Source organism: Chrysemys picta, chromosome 11, assembly GCF_011386835.1.
Source record: "Chrysemys picta bellii isolate R12L10 chromosome 11, ASM1138683v2, whole genome shotgun sequence".
Classification (NCBI taxonomy): Eukaryota; Metazoa; Chordata; order Testudines; family Emydidae; genus Chrysemys; species Chrysemys picta.
Window position 1 is genome coordinate 1,905,109 of NC_088801.1, and position 16,173 is coordinate 1,921,281.

General features: G+C 65.2%; 1 protein-coding gene across 2 annotated transcripts; it reads left to right on the plus strand.

Annotated features, from left to right (window-relative positions):
• The first annotated feature begins 640 nt into the window (after positions 1–640).
• On the plus strand, positions 641–13,452 carry CNPPD1 (cyclin Pas1/PHO80 domain containing 1). Of its 2 annotated transcripts, none has more exons than XM_065560446.1 (8): positions 641–1,521; positions 3,114–3,216; positions 4,444–4,525; positions 6,127–6,247; positions 6,334–6,462; positions 7,862–7,923; positions 8,543–8,660; positions 12,063–13,452. In XM_065560446.1, the coding sequence occupies exons 1-8, from the start codon at positions 1,453–1,455 to the stop codon at positions 12,756–12,758; spliced, it is 1,380 nt and encodes a 459-aa protein (XP_065416518.1). In that variant the 5' UTR covers positions 641–1,452; the 3' UTR covers positions 12,759–13,452. The 2 variants fall into 2 exon arrangements, with proteins under 2 accessions (XP_065416518.1, XP_065416519.1); XM_065560447.1 differs by lacking the exon at positions 641–1,521 and adding an exon at positions 2,499–2,646.
• The last annotated feature ends 2,721 nt before the right edge of the window (positions 13,453–16,173 follow it).

A 16,173-nucleotide genomic window follows, 5' to 3' on the forward strand; every position in this document is an offset into this window, starting at 1 on the left:
GGGGGGGCGATGGTGGGTTCCTAAGCCCCGCCCCCTTGCGTGGCCTTTAGCATGGGGGGGGGAAGCAGGGACAACACCCCAGGGTAGGGTGACTAGATGTCTCGATTTTATAGGGACAGTCCCGATTTTGGGTCTTTTTCTTATCTAGGCTCCTATTACCCCCCACCCCCATCCCCATTTTTCACACTTGCTGTCTGGTCACCCTACCCCGGGAGTCCCTGCAGCCCAGGCTGTGTGCATTGTGTTCTGCTGTGGGGTCCGCACCCCCTGTGTGCCTTTCCCTGGGGCCAAACTCGGGCTGCTGGGGCCTGTCTGCCAAGCCCTGCAGCCTGCCGACCCCACGAGTAGGGACGTTACAGGCCAAATAGCTTGGGCCCAGTCTCTCTCGCAGGGCCATCCATCGCGGACTTGCTGTCCAATCTCTCCGGCATGTCTGTTATCACCAGGGTCCCCCAGGCAGAGCGGTTCCCTCAATTACTCCTTTCCTGGGCAGGGGGTGAACAGTCGGGCCACCACCACCCTGCTGCTGTTTCTGGGCGTGTCCCAATTTCCTCCCTGCAATCTCACCGGACATGGGGGTTGACAAAATATCATCTCGCTGTGGCAGGCCGGGATGTTGTTGTGACAGAACTCACAATGGGTGAGTTTGTCCCCAAAAGACGGCAGCTTGGAGAGGGAAATGCTGTTCCCCCCGGTTCCTGGACATCTCTCAATCACTGGGGTGACGCCTGCCCCGGGCCCAGAATGTGGCATTTAATCCCTTGGTCACTTCCCTGCACATGCCAAGGAGACAGTTTCTCATCACGTTTGTACCTACAAGCAAGAATGACCCCAGGGTCAGATTTGTCCTGGCAGATAAACAGGCGAGGATCTTAACCTCTCAAGTCCTCCAGCTGCTTATAAGCTGCCCGGAGGTAATAACGATCCATCCTTTACCCATCCAGAGGAGCCGGGAGCATTTCACACACATTGATCAGTCTGCGCAGTCCCCGAGTGGCGCACTGCTGTCCCCAGCTTGCAGAGAGGGGAAACTGAGGCCCAGAGGGGGAAGTGACTCAGCCAAGGTCACAGCCCTGGGAGCTGGAGGTGCGAACAGAACCCAGGCGTCCTGGCTCCGAGCCCAGTGCTTGACCCGGCCCATCCTGCTTCTCACTCAGCTGCCCGGTGGGACCGGGGCTCGGCGCTGTACCTCGCGGCTCCCCCAGCTGGCTCCGCCCCATCAGACTCACGGCCCCAAGCAGGGAGCGACCCATCCCCGCGGTAGCCGGGCGCTGGGGAAGGAGGCCGCGGACGGGCCCAGAGCCTCGCTGGCTGGTGAATCGCCGCCGGGAGCTTCCGGCCGGGCCGCGCTGAGACACTCCCCCTGCCCCGGGAAGAGGAAGGGCGAGAGACCGACCCGACCCCACCCCCGCCCCGGTACGGAGCGGGCACCCGGCACCCCCCGCCCGCGGGATGGAGCTGGACGGGCTGCGGCTGGACGAGGAGGGGACCTTCTCCCTGAGCGGCTTCCAGGAGTTCACGGTCAGCGTCGCCCCGAGACCCCCTCCCCGGGCCTGCCCCTCCCCCCTCCCCGGGCCGCTCGGCCCCCCCCCCCCCCGGCCTGCCCCTCCCCCCTCCCCGGGCCGCTCGCCCCCCCTCCCTTCCCCGAGCCGCCCCCCCGCGGCCTGCCCTTCCTCCCCCCGGCCTGCCCCTCCCCCCTCCCCAGGCCGCTCGACCCCCCCCGCTCCCCCTCCCCGGGCCTGCCCCCCCCGCTCCCTTCCCCGAGCCCCCCCCCGCTCGCCCCCCCCCCCGCTCCCGGGCTGCTCGCCCCCCCCCCGGGCCTGTCCTTCCCCCCCCAGCTCCCTTCCCCGAGCCCCCCCCCGGGCCTGCCCCCCCCCCGCTCCCTTCCCCGAGCCCCCCCCGGGCCTGCCCCCCCCCCCGCTCCCTTCCCCGAGCCCCCCGCTCCCGGGCCGCTCCCCCCCCCGGCTCCCGTGGGGCTCGGGGCGGCGCTGGGCAGAGCCGCTCTCTCGGCTGCGGCACCTGCTGGAGGACGCGGGACGGACGCGGCCTGCCCCGGCCGCTCGGTTCCCCCGGGCCCGTCTCCAGCCCGCGGCCCAGCAGCGCCCAGCCCTGGGGGGAGCCCGGGGGCCGGGGGCCGGGGATGAGTGTGGGACCCGCCCCCGCCCAGACTGGGTCAGCCCCAGGGTCCGGCAATGAACAGAGCCGGGCAGAGCCCCAGTGACCCCCAGCGTCCCGGCAGGGCCGGGGACCCCCAGCGCAGGGGGCTGTGCCCCCGCCATTGCTGGACCGTCTCTGGCTCTGTGCTGAACCCAGCTGGACTTGTGGCCTGCACCCCATCCCGGCAGTGAGTGCCCCAGGCTGGCCGGGCGCTGTGCCACAGCACTTCCTCCTGCTTGTTTAAACCCACTTGGGTGCCCCTGGTTCCTGTGTTATGGGAAGGGGTAAAGAACACTTCCCAATTCACTCTCTCCACACCAGCCACCATCGTATAGACCTCTGTCGTACCTCCCCAGTACGGGCAGGGACCCAACCCCCTGCTGCAGGGATCCCTAAACCTCCAATTGCCAGGGACTGGATGACGGGATGAATCCGTTGACAACTGCCGTGTATTGCTCATCCCCTCTGAAGCATTTGGCGCTGGTCACGGTCAGAGACAGGGCACTGGGCTGGAGGGACCATTGGTCAGACCCCGTGTGGACGTTCTTCTGTTCGGAGTCGTCTCTTTCCTAAAATGAACAGCTCCAGTCTTTTAAATCTCTCCTCATATGGAAGCTGGGTCATCCCCTAATCGCTTTTATTGCCCTTGGCTTCTTTGCACCTTTCCCACTTCTAATGTATCTTTTTGAGATGGGGCAGTATTCAAGGTGTGGCCTTATCATGGATTTCTATAGGGACATGATATATTCTGGTTTCTGCCCATGTTACCCCCCCTGCACCCCCATCAGTCCAGGCGCCCGTATGGCACCAGTCACCGTGGTATCTGAGTGCTCGGAGGAGCACACGGTTCCCACTAACCCGGAGCCTGCAGTTGGCTTGAGGACCCAGCACATCTTTCTGGGACCAGGGCTGGGAGGTCTGTAGCTTTGTTCTCATCCTTCCCATCCTGTCTTCAGTTTCTGCCAGGGCACCAGCAGCTGAGCGAGAGGGTGCGGAAGCGCTTGTATTATGGCTGGGACAAAGACTGTAGCCTGGACAATCTCTCCAGCCCGGTGGCAGGTGAGTGGTGCCTGTCTCTGCGTGGCGAGGACCTGTGCTGAGCCAGGGATTGGAACTAGCCCACGGGCTGAACGAACTCACTCATCTGCTAAGGCCACGTCGACACGTGAACCGCTACAGCTGCTCCAGTGCAGCACTTCAGCGCAGATGGGAGGGGGTCTCCCAGCGCTGTGCTTAGCCCACCTCCCCGCGAGGCGGCGGCCAGGTCGACGGGAGAATTCTTCTGTCGCCCCAGCGCTGGCTGCGCCTGGGATTAGGTCGGCGTAGCAACGTCACCCGGAGGAGTGGATTGTTCACACCCCTGAGGGACGGAGCTGGGTCGACCTCCCTTTTTAGCCTTTTTGCTGCCGGGGAAAGACTCTGGCCCCCTTTCCTTGGTGCCGCCGTGCATTGCCCCCCATGAATGCGTGTACCCCCGGGTGTTTCTGCAGGAGCAGTGCCCAGCAGGTCTCCCTTCTCATTACGATTTATTAGCGGTGTTAGGGTAGAGCCTGGAGGTCAAGGCCCGCTGTGCTGGGTGCTCTACAAACCCAACGAGGAGACCGTCCCTGCCCTATGGCTTACTTCTGTGCTCATGCCCCCTGGAATACCCGTAGCGATCCAGTGGGGGGGGGCGTGGCACAACGCACCCCCCAAACTAAGGCTGGGTTGGGTTTGAGAACCAGGGTGTGAATTTCAGAGCTGTTTGGGCCTTTCCCCACGGGGTTCTAACGACTGGAGAGCCCGTCTCTGTCCGACTTTCTGCCACCATCTCTGTAAACACCTGACTACTGAGCGGGGTAACAGATGCTCAATTTGGGGATTGGAGTACTTGTGGCACCTTAGAGACTAACAAATTTATTAGAGCATAAGCTTTCGTGGGCTACAACCCACTTCTTGCGGATACAGACTAACACGGCTGCTACTCTGAAACTTGGGGATTGATTTCTGGCTGCCTGGCATGAGACGCCCTCCCAGGGGCTGCTTTCCGAGGGCAGGTGTTCAGCCCTACCTGGCAGGTGTCTCGAGCCAGGCACCAAAAATTACTCTTGAAAATCTTGGGCTGAAACTCAAGGAGGGGAGGGCACCATTCCCCGCTGAGCTCCCTGCCTCTGGGTGGAGGGGTGCTGCTCCCGGCTGGGCGCTGGCGTTGGTTGTGCATTGGGAGGGAATCGAGGGCGGTTGGGGCGGGGGAGCGGGGGCATTATTGCTGGTGTTAATCCCTGTGCCGCTCTGCCTCTGACCTAGACATCGCCGTCGAGTTGCTCCAGAAAGCAGCTCCCAGCCCCATCCGCAGGCTGCAGAAGAAATACGTTTGCCACGTGTCTCGGTAAGACGCGACCCCTCCTAGCCCATTGTCTGCAGCAGGCGGAGACCTCTGGTCTGGCTCGACACTTCAGCGTGGCTACCAGCCACCTGGATGGGGAGCCTCTTGCCGGAGAGCATCCTCACCCCAGGCATCGCGCCTGTGCTGTCGTGCTGGATTTCACTGGCCCTGTGCTGAGCTTCCCTGGGCCTTTTCCCTTGTCTGCCCCTCTGATCCCCTCCTGGGTCACTGTCTGACTCATGTGCGCAGCCAGTCCCTGAGCTACATGGCAGTGCACGCCGCGCCTGTCTGGTCTGTGTTTCAGCCTGGGTAGTCCCTGGGGCCTGGTGCTCTCAGGTTTCTGTAGTGCCAAAGGCGAGCAATGAGGCTTCTGGGTTTTACACCTTGGCAGGGCAGGGAGCCAGCCAGTGCCACTGTCCGGGCCAGTTCCCGTTTGTGTGAGGGAGTGAAGGGTTTCCTGTCACAGGCAAAGCTCTACGCTGGTGGGCCCAGAGCCCTGCGGCTGGGCCGCTCTCCCCTCTGTCCACTAGAGAAAGCCATGACCCTTGTGAACGCCGTAACGCTCAGGGCAGCTCCCTGGCACAAGCTGGGCCTGTTAGCACCCAGCAAACGCTCTGCCTGAGGAGCCAGACGCAGCTTCGCCAGCAGGAGGATCCGAGCCACGTGGTGTGATCTGTCCATCTGCTGGGGCAGTTACGGGGTGTCCCGGAGTCCCCGGGCGATGCTCTGGGACTGCTCCCCACCAAGCCAGTCAGGACTCTGGGGAGCCTCCTCTCCCTCGGAGCAGACTGTCTTCAGGGCAAGACGCTCACACGGCTTCACCTCCTGGGAGCATTCAGCATATGCCCCTCCGTGCGCTTCCCACAGCGAGTCCGCCCCGGCGGGGTCCTGGGAAAGCCAGAGGGTCCTGCACCCCCCACTTCGCAGTCAGACGTGACTCTCAGCCAGCCAGTAAAACAGGGGTTTATTAGATGACAGGAACACGGCCCAAGACAGGTCTTGCAGGCACAGACAACAGGATCCCCTTAGTTTGGTCCCCAGGGACACCACAGCCCCGGGCGCGGGGGGGGGGGGGGGTCAGAGCCCCGTCTGGGCTCCCGTCCATTTCACCAGCCAGCTCCAAAACTCTAACTCCCTCCAGCGTCTCTCACTCAGCCTCCTCGGGGCTCCTCCCCCAGCCTTTGTCCATTTCCCCGGCAGAGGTGTTACCTCGCCTCCAACCCCCATCCTGGGTTGTCATGTTACATGCTCCGTGCTTGTGCTCCGGTATCCTCCCTCAAGGCCAGTCTCCCATCCCCAGTGCAGACCGCCCCAGCAAAACTCCCCTGGCCAACACTCTCCAGTCAGCATTTAAAGACCCCATTAAGAACAGTCCCAGTTTGTCACAGGTGTGATCTGTCCATCTGCCGGGGGCAGTTATGGGCGTGCCCACGTGCACACAAACCCGCTGGCCTTGTTCTACCCAGCAGCAGGCAGCGGTGTGCCCTGCCCTGGCCATTACGTGGCGGGAATGGGAGCAGCCAGGCTGCCTTGGCAGTGGTGGGATGCCGGGTGTGCCGGGCCGCACAGGAAACCTAAGTCCTGCTCTCGCCCCGCGGTCACAGGGAAGCCTGCATCTCGCCCTGCTCCATGATGCTGGCTCTGGTTTACATCGAGAGACTCCGGCACCGGAACCCCGAGTACCTGCAGCAGATCTCCTCCTCGGACCTCTTCCTGATCTCCATGGTGAGCCGGGCCCCCAGTGGGCTGGGGCTGGGGCGGGCTCTCCCCCGGGGGGCCGTGCTGATGGGCGCTGTGCTCCTGCCTTTCAGATGGTTGCCAGCAAGTACCTGTATGACGAAGGGGAGGAGGAGGAGGTGTTCAACGACGAATGGGGCGCAGCCGGCAAGGTGGGGGTGCAGACCGTTAACACGCTGGAGATGAACTTCCTGAGCGCCATTGTAAGTAGCGCTGATGTCATCGCTGTAGTGCCTGTGTCCCGAGCCCAACCGGGGGGCCCCTTTGTGACAGACCCCCCCCCCTCTCCCCCCCGAGTGAGATCAGGGCCCCGTTGCACCGGGCACTGCACAGACCCAGAGTGAGAGCCCGGCCCTGCCTATGGCGCGCTGTTGACTAGACCGGTCCGGACATGCTTGCTCGGCGCATGTCTGTGTCCGGGGAGAGGCGCTGGGCAGAGGAGAAATGGCGCGTCAGGGTGCCGGGGTAGCTCGTAGTGCTGAGGGTGACCCGGCTAACTAGCAGAGGGCTCTCCCGGGTCTGCTGGAGCTGGGCAGGGGTGGGCCTTGCGCTTGGGGTGTCTGTTAGGCTTCCAGGAGGCGTCTGGCCTGGGCAGCCGTGCCAGGGCCTGCTGAGGTGCTGCACTCAGTGGGGCGCTGGGGGGAAATCAGAGGCTGCATGGAATGGGATCAGCTGACGGAGGGGGAGAGGGCTTCCTGCCTGGGAGCAGCTGGCCCCTTTCCCAGGGTGCTGCGGGACTGCTGCCCCCGTGATCCCTGTCCCCATGAGCTTGTCCTGCCTCTGGCCCGGTAAGATCAGACATGGAGGAATGTGTCCGCTGCGGGCCCCATCCTGCCGTAGGCCACTCCATCTCCAGGCAGCCTGGGCTGGGAACAGCCTGCTCCTTGCGCGCACAAACTATACCCCCTAGTTCTGCTGCCCCTGATTGTTGCCCGACCCCCTCTCCCGGTCAGGAGCCCCCTGAGGCTGTTGGCAGTGCAGTGTGCACAGCTGGCCGGCAGGGGGCGCTTCCCGCCCGCCCGAGAGCACAGGTTCGAGCATCTCAAAGAGCGTCATGGGCAGCAGGGGGTGCGGGGTCGGGGGCTGGCATGCAGAAGGGGAGATTGGCCTGGGGTGCCGGCTGGCACAGCACATACCCCTGTGGGAGGGGCCAGCAGGGGGTGCGGGATCGGGGGCTGGCGTGCAGAAGGGGAGATTGCCCTGGGGCGCCGGCTGGCACAGCCCATGCCCCTGTGGGAGGGGTCAGCAGGGGGTGCGGGGTCGGGGGCTGGCGTGCAGAAGGGGAGATTGGCCTGGGGCGCTGGCTGGCACAGGGTCAGCGAGAGTGTTCCTTTGGGGGCAGCACGAAGGGGACTCCTACTTGCAGGCGGTGATTGTCCAGGATCCCGTCAGAGCAGAGATCACACACCACGAGGGGGCTAGGGGAGGGGGCAGGCTGAAAAGCCCCCAGCCAGGCTGGGAAATGGGCCAAATGGAGCTGGAATTCATCATCAGATGGCCGCCCAGCCTCTCTTAACCCTGCTCAGTCCATGCTGGGGGCGCCCGGCCTGCCTAGGCTGTTACCGGGCACCTCCCACCTGACCATTTGTTCCCTTCCTGCAGGACTGGAGCCTCTACACTGACCCCAAGGAGCTGTTTGAGGTGCTGAGCTGGCTAGAAGGATGGTAGGTTTGGGGGCACCAGGGTGGGGGGGTGTTCATGGCAGGGGTCTGGCTCCGAGGCAGATATGGCACCTCTGTCCTGCCGTGCCCGGATCCACTGGGGTACGTGTCGGCCAGCCCCTGCCCTGGGCTCCTCGGTCCCCCCGGCTGCATTCTGCAAACCCCTCCCACCGGCCGGAGCCGTCCCAGGAGCAGGCTGTCGGCTTGCCCAGGGAGTTCTAGGCTGGACTGGGGCGAGGCCCGCGCTAGTCGCAGCTTGTCCGAGCTGGCCTCGATCACCCGGCAGCGGAATCCCTTTGGTGTGGGGGGGTCTGCACCCTCTTCCCCCGGTGGGGCTTTGAGGGGAGTCAACATGCCAGGCCCCAGGGCAGAGAGGGGGAAGGCAGCTCCTCCTTGGCCTGGACTCGCCCCGAGCAGAGCCGCACATGGCCCCGGTGCACTTTGGCCGCCAGGGACCTGGGGCTCATGAGTGGCACCCGTAACCTGCGGGCAGAGGCACAGAGACTCTGCCAGGAGCCGCGATGCAGGCGGCCGCCCATTCCCCGATGGCAGCTGCAGGCAGAGCCAGGCGGGAGAGGGTCTGTGCCCAGAGCACACATCTAACTGCCTTCCTTCCCCTCAGCGTGGCCAAGAGACAGGGCACCCAGCGTGGCTGGTTCACCTACACGGACCTGTGCGTCCTGCTGGAGCAGTCCCTCTGGCAGCATGCCCTGGGCCAGTTCTACCAGCAGGTGGCGAAGGTAAGAGCCGGCCAAGCCCCGAGGGCAGAGGAAGCGTTCCCCTGAGGGGGCACCACGGGAGGGGGAGAACCAGGAGGCAGGGCCGTCCCTAGGCATACCAGAATACGCAGCTGCCTAGGGCACCGTGAATTTGGGGGCACCAAATTGCCCCAAATTTCATGGTGCCCTAGGCAGCTGCGTGCTGCATACGCGACAGCACCAGCTCCAGTGACCAGCCCTGTCCCCTGGGGGGCTCCCCGTGGGCTGCGCCCATTGCAAGGGGCAGGGCTGTACCTAGGGGGTGTGGGGCCATGGACAACTCCCTCCGCCCCATCTCTTACCCTTTGCCCCTGCTCTGCCCCTGGGCCGCCCCATTCCACCTCTTCTCCCAGCGACCCCGCGCTCACCGGCAGTGGTGGGAAGCGAAGCACCCGGGCCCCAGCCTGCTCCACTCCGCCAGCTCCCAGCCGCGGCGCTCCGCTTCCCACCGCCGGTGAGTGCGGGGAAAGATCACCCCCTGCACTCACCAGCGGCAGGAAGCGGAGAGACGCGGCCCCAGCCCCAGCCGTGTCGCTCAGGGGGGTGGGGAAAGGACGCCCCCCGCACTCACCAGCGGCAGGAAGCGGAGAGATGTGGCCCCAGCCGCGTCGCTCAGGGGGGTGGGGAAGGGACGCTCCCCCCCCCCCCCCACTCACCAGCGGCAGGAAGCGGAGAGACGCGGCTCCAGCCACAGCCGTGTCGCTCAGGGGGGTGGGGGTTGGGGAAAGGACGCCCCCCGCACTCGCCAGCGGCAGGAAGCGGAGAGACGCGGCCCCAGCCCCAGCCGCGTCGCTCAGGGGGGTGGGGGTTGGGGAAAGATCGTCCCCCGCACTCACCAGCGGCAGGAAGCGGAGAGACGCGGCCCCAGCCCCAGCCGTGTCGCTCAGGGGGGTGGGGTTGGGGAAAGGACGCCCCCCGCACTCACCAGCGGCAGGAAGCGGAGAGACGCGGCCCCAGCCCCAGCCGCGTCGCTCAGGGGGGTGGGGGTTGGGGAAAGATCGCCCCCCGCACTCACCAGCGGCTGGAAGCAGAGAGACGCGGCCCCAGCCCCAGCCGTGTCGCTCAGGGGGGTGGGGGTTGGGGAAAGGACGCCCCCCGCACTCACCAGCGGCTGGAAGCGGAGAGACGCGGCCCCAGCCCCAGCCGTGTCGCTCAGGGGGGTGGGGGTTGGGGAAAGGACGCCCCCCGCACTCACCAGCGGCAGGAAGCGGAGAGACGCGGCCCCAGCCCCAGCCGCGTCGCTCAGGGGGGTGGGGGTGGGGAAAGGACGCTCCCCGCACTCACCAGCGGCAGGAAGCGGAGAGACGCGGCCCCAGCCCCAGCCGTGTCGCTCAGGGGGGTGGGGGTTGGGGAAAGGACGCCCCCCGCACTCACCAGCGGCTGGAAGCGGAGAGACGCGGCCCCAGCCCCAGCCGTGTCGCTCAGGGGGGTGGGGGTTGGGGAAAGGACGCCCCCCGCACTCACCAGCGGCAGGAAGCGGAGAGACGCGGCCCCAGCCCCAGCCGTGTCGCTCAGGGGGGTGGGGGTTGGGGAAAGGACGCCCCCCGCACTCACCAGCGGCAGGAAGCGGAGAGACGCGGCCCCAGCCCCAGCCGTGTCGCTCAGGGGGGTGGGGGTTGGGGAAAGGACGCCCCCCGCACTCACCAGCGGCAGGAAGCGGAGAGACGCGGCCCCAGCCCCAGCCGCGTCGCTCAGGGGGGTGGGGGTTGGGGAAAGGACGCCCCCCGCACTCACCAGCGGCTGGAAGCGGAGAGACGCGGCCCCAGCCCCAGCCGCGTCGCTCAGGGGGGTGGGGGTTGGGGAAAGGACACCCCCCCCGCACTCACCAGCGGCAGGAAGCGGAGAGACGCGGCCCCAGCCCCAGCCGTGTCGCTCAGGGGGGTGGGGGTTGGGGAAAGGACGCCCCCCGCACTCGCCAGCGGCAGGAAGCGGAGAGACGCGGCCCCAGCCCCAGCTGCGTCGCTCAGGGGGGTGGGGGTTGGGGAAAGGACACCCCCCCCGCACTCACCAGCGGCAGGAAGCGGAGAGACGCGGCCCCAGCCCCAGCCGCGTCGCTCAGGGGGGTGGGGGTTGGGGAAAGGACGCCCCCCGCACTCACCAGCGGCAGGAAGCGGAGAGACGCGGCCCCAGCCCCAGCCGCGTCGCTCAGGGGGGTGGGGGTTGGGGAAAGGACGCCCCCCCCACTCACCAGCGGCAGGAAGCAGAGCACCGCGGTTGGGAGCTGGTAGAACGGGCTGGGGCCGGGCTGCTGCGCTTCCTGCCATTGCCAGTAAGTGCGGGGGGGGCCCTTTTCCCCAAGCCCCCTCCCCTGAGCGACACGGCTGGGGCCGGGGCGAGGGAAATGGAGCGCGCTGCTCCCAGCCCCCTGCTAATCCACCAGGCCACTCTGGGCCTGTGGGGCCCCCCAAAGTGGCCCCCCACAGCTCCTGCCTCCCGGGCCCCGCAGGCCTTGAACGCAGGCCAGACCCTGGGGAGAGGAGCAGGTTCCCCCACACCTCCCGCGGAGGCCTGGGGCCCCACATGGCTAGTGACGGCCCTGCCAGGAGGTCATGGGCCAGAACCAGGAGCTGGCTATGGAGGATGTCCATCAGTGCGCTGCCCCCTGCTGGAGGGAATGAGAGCTGCTTTCTATCAGACAGGTTTTGGGCAGAACATTTTCCATGGAAAATTCCAGTTTTTGTTGTTGAGAAACCAAACTCCTGAAAACGGAAGCGTTTTACCTTGGAAGTGCTGCCGCAAAGCCTCTTGGGAGATGTGCCTCAGTTGCCTCTTCAGCTCGCTGGACTTCATTTCCCATGATGCACCACAGCATCCACTCTTGGGGGGGAGGTGGTGCATCATGGGAAATGTAGTCCAAGGGCGGAGCCCGACTGATTGAGAGTATGTCTCACAAGGCACAGCGGCAGCATTTCTGGGAGGAAACATGAGGCTTTTTGCCAAACATTTTGGTTTATGAATTTTTTGACAAAAAGAGAAGCTGTTCCTGGGCAAACTTCGATGAAAGTGACGATTGTTCCCTCTTTGTCGACCCTCCCCCCATTTTTGGACCAGGGCTGAGTGGTTTGTGCATTGCTGCCCCCGGCAGGACCGTGGGTGGTCCGTGTGGGTCACTCCTGCTGGCAGGTGGGTGGCAATCTGTGTCACCCGCCCTCCCCCGCCACCAGCTGCTGGGGTGGAGGGCTGCAGCGGAAAGCCCTGGTTCCAGCCCCGACGTCCTCTGCATGGCGTTAGCCAGCATCTGGTGGGGCCGGTTTTGCTCTGCTAAGGGGTACTGGACTCACAGCTGGCCTGCCCCCTGTGAGGGGCCCTGGGGTAACTGTGTGCCCCCCCCCGGGCACTAGCGGGCATACGGGCACTGGGTGACCAGTCTCTCTCTCCCCACAGCTAGCCTGCTTGCTGGGCGTGATGTACTTGACTGGCATTGCTGCCGTCTTCGCCTCTGTTGCTGTGGTGCACCAGGTCGTGTGTGTGAGGAGCGCCGGCCCCGCTGCCCTCCGGCCTCTGCTGTTCCCCATGGATGGTGGGCGCCCGCTGGGCTCTGGGGCACCCCTCGCCCCCTGTGTCACTCAGCTGCCAGATCCTGGGCTGGGGCTCCCTGGCCCCCCTTCCCCCTCCTGCTCCGATAGCAGCTCCTGTTGCCTGGTGGAGAACGAGACGGTGGAGGAGCAGCGCCGCCCTGGTGGTGGGGTGAGGGCGACGGCACTGTACCTGTGGGGCAGCGTGCTGACGGCGCTGTCCTACACGGAGGCCCCAGGCTCTGCCATCCAGACTAATCCCCGGCAAGAGCCCCCCCTCTGCCCAAACTGCCTGAAACTCCGCAGCGGGCGCAGCACCTGTGAGAGATCCAACCGCACGAGCCCCAGCAGCCCCTTCACCCAGCCTGCCCCCTTTGGACTCGGCCTGGGCCCCGCTCGCCCGGCGCTCTGCTGCAGTGGCTGCTCGCCCGGCCCCAGCTGGGGCTGGCATCCATCCGCAGCCCTCGGCCCCCAGGACTGGCCCGACCCCCTGGCGCTGAAGCAGTGCTCCTTGGAGGCAGCCATGGATCTGGGCAGAATCAAGAGCTTCATCTTCCCCAGCTAGGGCTGCACAGTGACCCCATGGCCCAGCTCGGCCCCTAGGGAGGCCCTGGCCTGTGGGGCTGGGAGGGCCAGGCCGCCACGTTAGTTCCAAGCCAGCGTTTGGACCCCGTGGGTCGGGCTTCTCTTTGCCAGACTCTTCAGGCTTTACTGGGCGGGGGCAGCTGTGGGCAGGGTCTGGCTGAGTGCAGGGGTGGTGGGGCTGCCTGGGGCTGGCATGGGGGCTTGGCGGCTGTGGGGTGCAGCGGCTCTGCTGGGGGATTAGGGTGCCCCAAAGCAGGGGTGCCAGTCTGGGGAGGGCACTGCTCACCCGTGCCCCATTGGTGCCTCCCAGTGAAGCTGGGATCTCGACCCCCTGCTGCATTGGGCAGCGTGGAGGGTGGGGGGAGCAGGGCTGGCACATGAGGCTCTGGGCCCTTGGGCTGCACGGTGGAGGGGCCGGGTGTGTGTGTGTGGGGGGGAGGGGCGGCAGGGCACTCTGTGACGGGGCTGTAAGCTCCAGAGGGGAGTTAGGGGCCTGACGGCCTGGAGTGGATCTGCCGGGCGTGGGGAGAAGGGGCTGGTTCTGCTGCCCAGCCTCACCCGCCGTGCCAGCTCTCGCCCCGCCCAGCACCAGCTCTTTTTACGCTGGATTTTAAATCCGTTTTTCACTCTTTTGTAGATGAAAATCTCTTCCAATAAAGGTAGCTCTGGCTGTGCGCCCATCTCGCCCTTTCTCCCGCCGCCTCTCGCCCCAGCGGGTCCCAGGCCAGGGGCTCTTCCCCCACCACTGAAATGCAGCCACCTCTGGGCCGGGGCACGGCAGCTGGTTCACAGCCCCCCAGCAACGCAGTGCGGTGTGTAAGGAGGAGCCTGCTGAAGGGGGAGGGGAGGAATTGCCCCAGCTGGACTGGCCCGGGCCCAACATCTCTGCCATGCAGAAGGCAGCAACACTCCTCCACGTCCTGCCCCGGCCCCGGCCCCCTAGAGACCTGCAACATGATTGCTCCTTATCTCCCCAGGCTCACCCCAGCCCCCATCCTAGGTGTGTTCTGCGCCCAGCTGCCTCCGACAGAAACGCCCCCACATCCAGCCACGCTTCACCCCTGCCCCGGCTTCCCCAGGGGAGAGCAGGAGAAAACAGACGTGCCCTATGAGAGTCACATCACCTACGGCCCCGTGGAGGGGCTGTCCCCACCATGGCACAGCCTGCCAGCCCCCCTCCTTCCTCCAGGTCTGGGTCAGCAGGGCAGAGCGAGCTGGGTGCGTTGCACCTGGCCCCTGGAGAGGGATTGGCCCTGTTCCATGTCTCTCGTGCAGGGCGGAGCATATTGGTGCTTAACAGCTAGTAATAGTGATCCTAAGGGAGAGCCCCCCCCCCCGCCTGCAGCATAGTGGCCCCTGTGTCCCTTCCTGCTGTGCTGGGGGCAGCACGCTGCGATCACTGACTGGAGCCCCCACAGCACAGCGCCACCTAGAAAGTCCCCCAGCCGTTCCCTGCAGTACGGGGCTTCTGGCATGACTGCACCATGATCCCTGACTCGGAGGGTGCCCCCTAGTATCCCCAATGAGCTCACCTCCCGCTCCCTGCAGTCCCACGTCCCCAGCAGCAGCGTACCGCAATCGCTGACTCAGAGAGCGCCCCTTCCTGAATCCCCAGCGGTACTTTCTGGAGTCACGGGGAGGTCCCAGGAGGTCTCCCATCCAAGCACAGTCCCTGCTGCCCCCTGCTTAACATGAGTGATCAGGACAGGTCCCAGTGGTCAGGACTCCCATGGCCTGGTCCCCTCTCACCAGCCCAGGAGACTGCCCCCCTCCCCCCCCCGGTGGGGGTACCCAGCAGCCTGGCCCGGTTTGCTCTGGTTTTGCTAGCAGTGCTGGGATGGCTGGTGTGGTGGCAGGGGAGAGGAGCTGCCGGTTGCCCCCTGAGGAATGTGGGGAATGCATGGCTCCCCTTTGCCCTTTGCTCCCTTCACAGTCTCCAGTTAATAAGTGAACTCGGACCGAGCAGGGGCTGGGTCTGCAGCGCCCCACACAAGGAAATCGCCAGCCCCCGGCACGGTGCCCACCCGGGGCTGGGCACAAGACGAGGCTGTTGCGAAGGGGAGGGCGGGACCGGTGAAACAGGGGGCTGGTTTAATCTCAGTGGAATAAATAGGCCCAAAGAGACACTGGTGTTACTGTGACCCAGGCACTGTCCAACATTAACCCGCGTTAGCCACATTGGGGCTTGGTTGCCAGGACCTGAGCCGGGCTAGCACCCGGCAGACAAAGCTGCCAGTCTTGCGAGCCCCGCACTGAGGATACGGAAAAGGAGGAAAAGCCGTTCAAGCCTTTGGACTAGATGGGTGTGAATGAGGCTCTCCTGGGAACAGCAGCCCTGTCCCCTTTCCCTGGAGCTGGGGAGAGAAAGCCCGTGTCTGACAGTCTGTTAGATGGGTGGAAAGATGGTGAGAACAACAAGGAATCCAGTGCAACTTGAAGAAGTGGGGTTTTTACCCACGAAAGCTTGTGCCCAAATAAACCTATTATTCTTTGAGGTGCCACCGGACTCCTTGTTGTTTTTGTGGGTGCAGACGAACACGGCTGCCCCCTGATCCTGGGGGGAGACGTTAGCTGAGATGGGGGCGGGGGCTGTTGGTGCTGTTTACCCGTTCCTCAAGGACAAACCAAGCCGCAGGCACGCCCAAGGGGAGACGCAGCATCAGTCTCAGGTGTGGACGTTCATTTGCAATGTCACTGCGGGCAAACCCCAGGCCTGGTGCTCGGCAGATTCATAGCAGCATCGGGCTGTTTAGGGCCTGGCTTTCTGGTGCCACCTTGGTCCCAGGCTCCGGCAGCTGCAAGAGATGCCGTCGTGGTCAGCTGAGCCAGGCTCCTGTTCGACAGAAGGCGAAAGGAGAGAGAGAAGAAGGAGAATCATAAGGGAGGGAAGAAAAAGGGCCCCTGGGAGTTTGGGGGCGTGTTTGGGATTCAGCCAAGGCCAGGGGAAGTGGCAGTGTCGTGTGGGTCCCTCTTGGCCCAGTCTGCTCCAACACCTCTCGGGATCCAGACAGCAGAGGCCCAAGGATGTCTCGGTGGCTCCTGGGGGGTAGCCAGGCTGGGCATTCGCGTCTGGCCAGCTTTTCTCCAAAGTCTCTTCTTGTGAGGATCCCAAAAGGCTGCGCTGGGCGGCTTGGCCCGCCCCCTCCTAAGCTGGGCTGCTGCTGGGGGCACCCCGGGCTGTGGGTGGGGAGCACCAAGGCCTGGCAGCTGGGCTCTGCCACTGCCTGGGGGGGCGTTTGGCTCCAGGCGGCTGGGAGGGTCCTCAGCCAAGGGGGGCAGAGAGCCGTTAGGAGGAGCCGTCTGCAGCGGTGCCCGTCCCCCAGCCTGGCACAGGGATGGGTGATTCCTTCCGCCGGCTGCGTCCAGCATCTCCCCTGCACAGGCGCTGGGGGAGC

Coding starts and splice junctions, on each gene's coding strand:
- CNPPD1 (XM_065560446.1), top strand. CDS start 1,453: ATGGAGCTGGACGGGCTGCGGCTGGACGAGGAGGGGACCTTCTCCCTG. Junction 6,463..7,861: donor TGAACTTCCTGAGCGCCATT/GTAAGTAGCGCT, acceptor CCCTTCCTGCAG/GACTGGAGCCTCTACACTGA. Junction 8,661..12,062: donor TCTACCAGCAGGTGGCGAAG/GTAAGAGCCGGC, acceptor CTCTCCCCACAG/CTAGCCTGCTTGCTGGGCGT.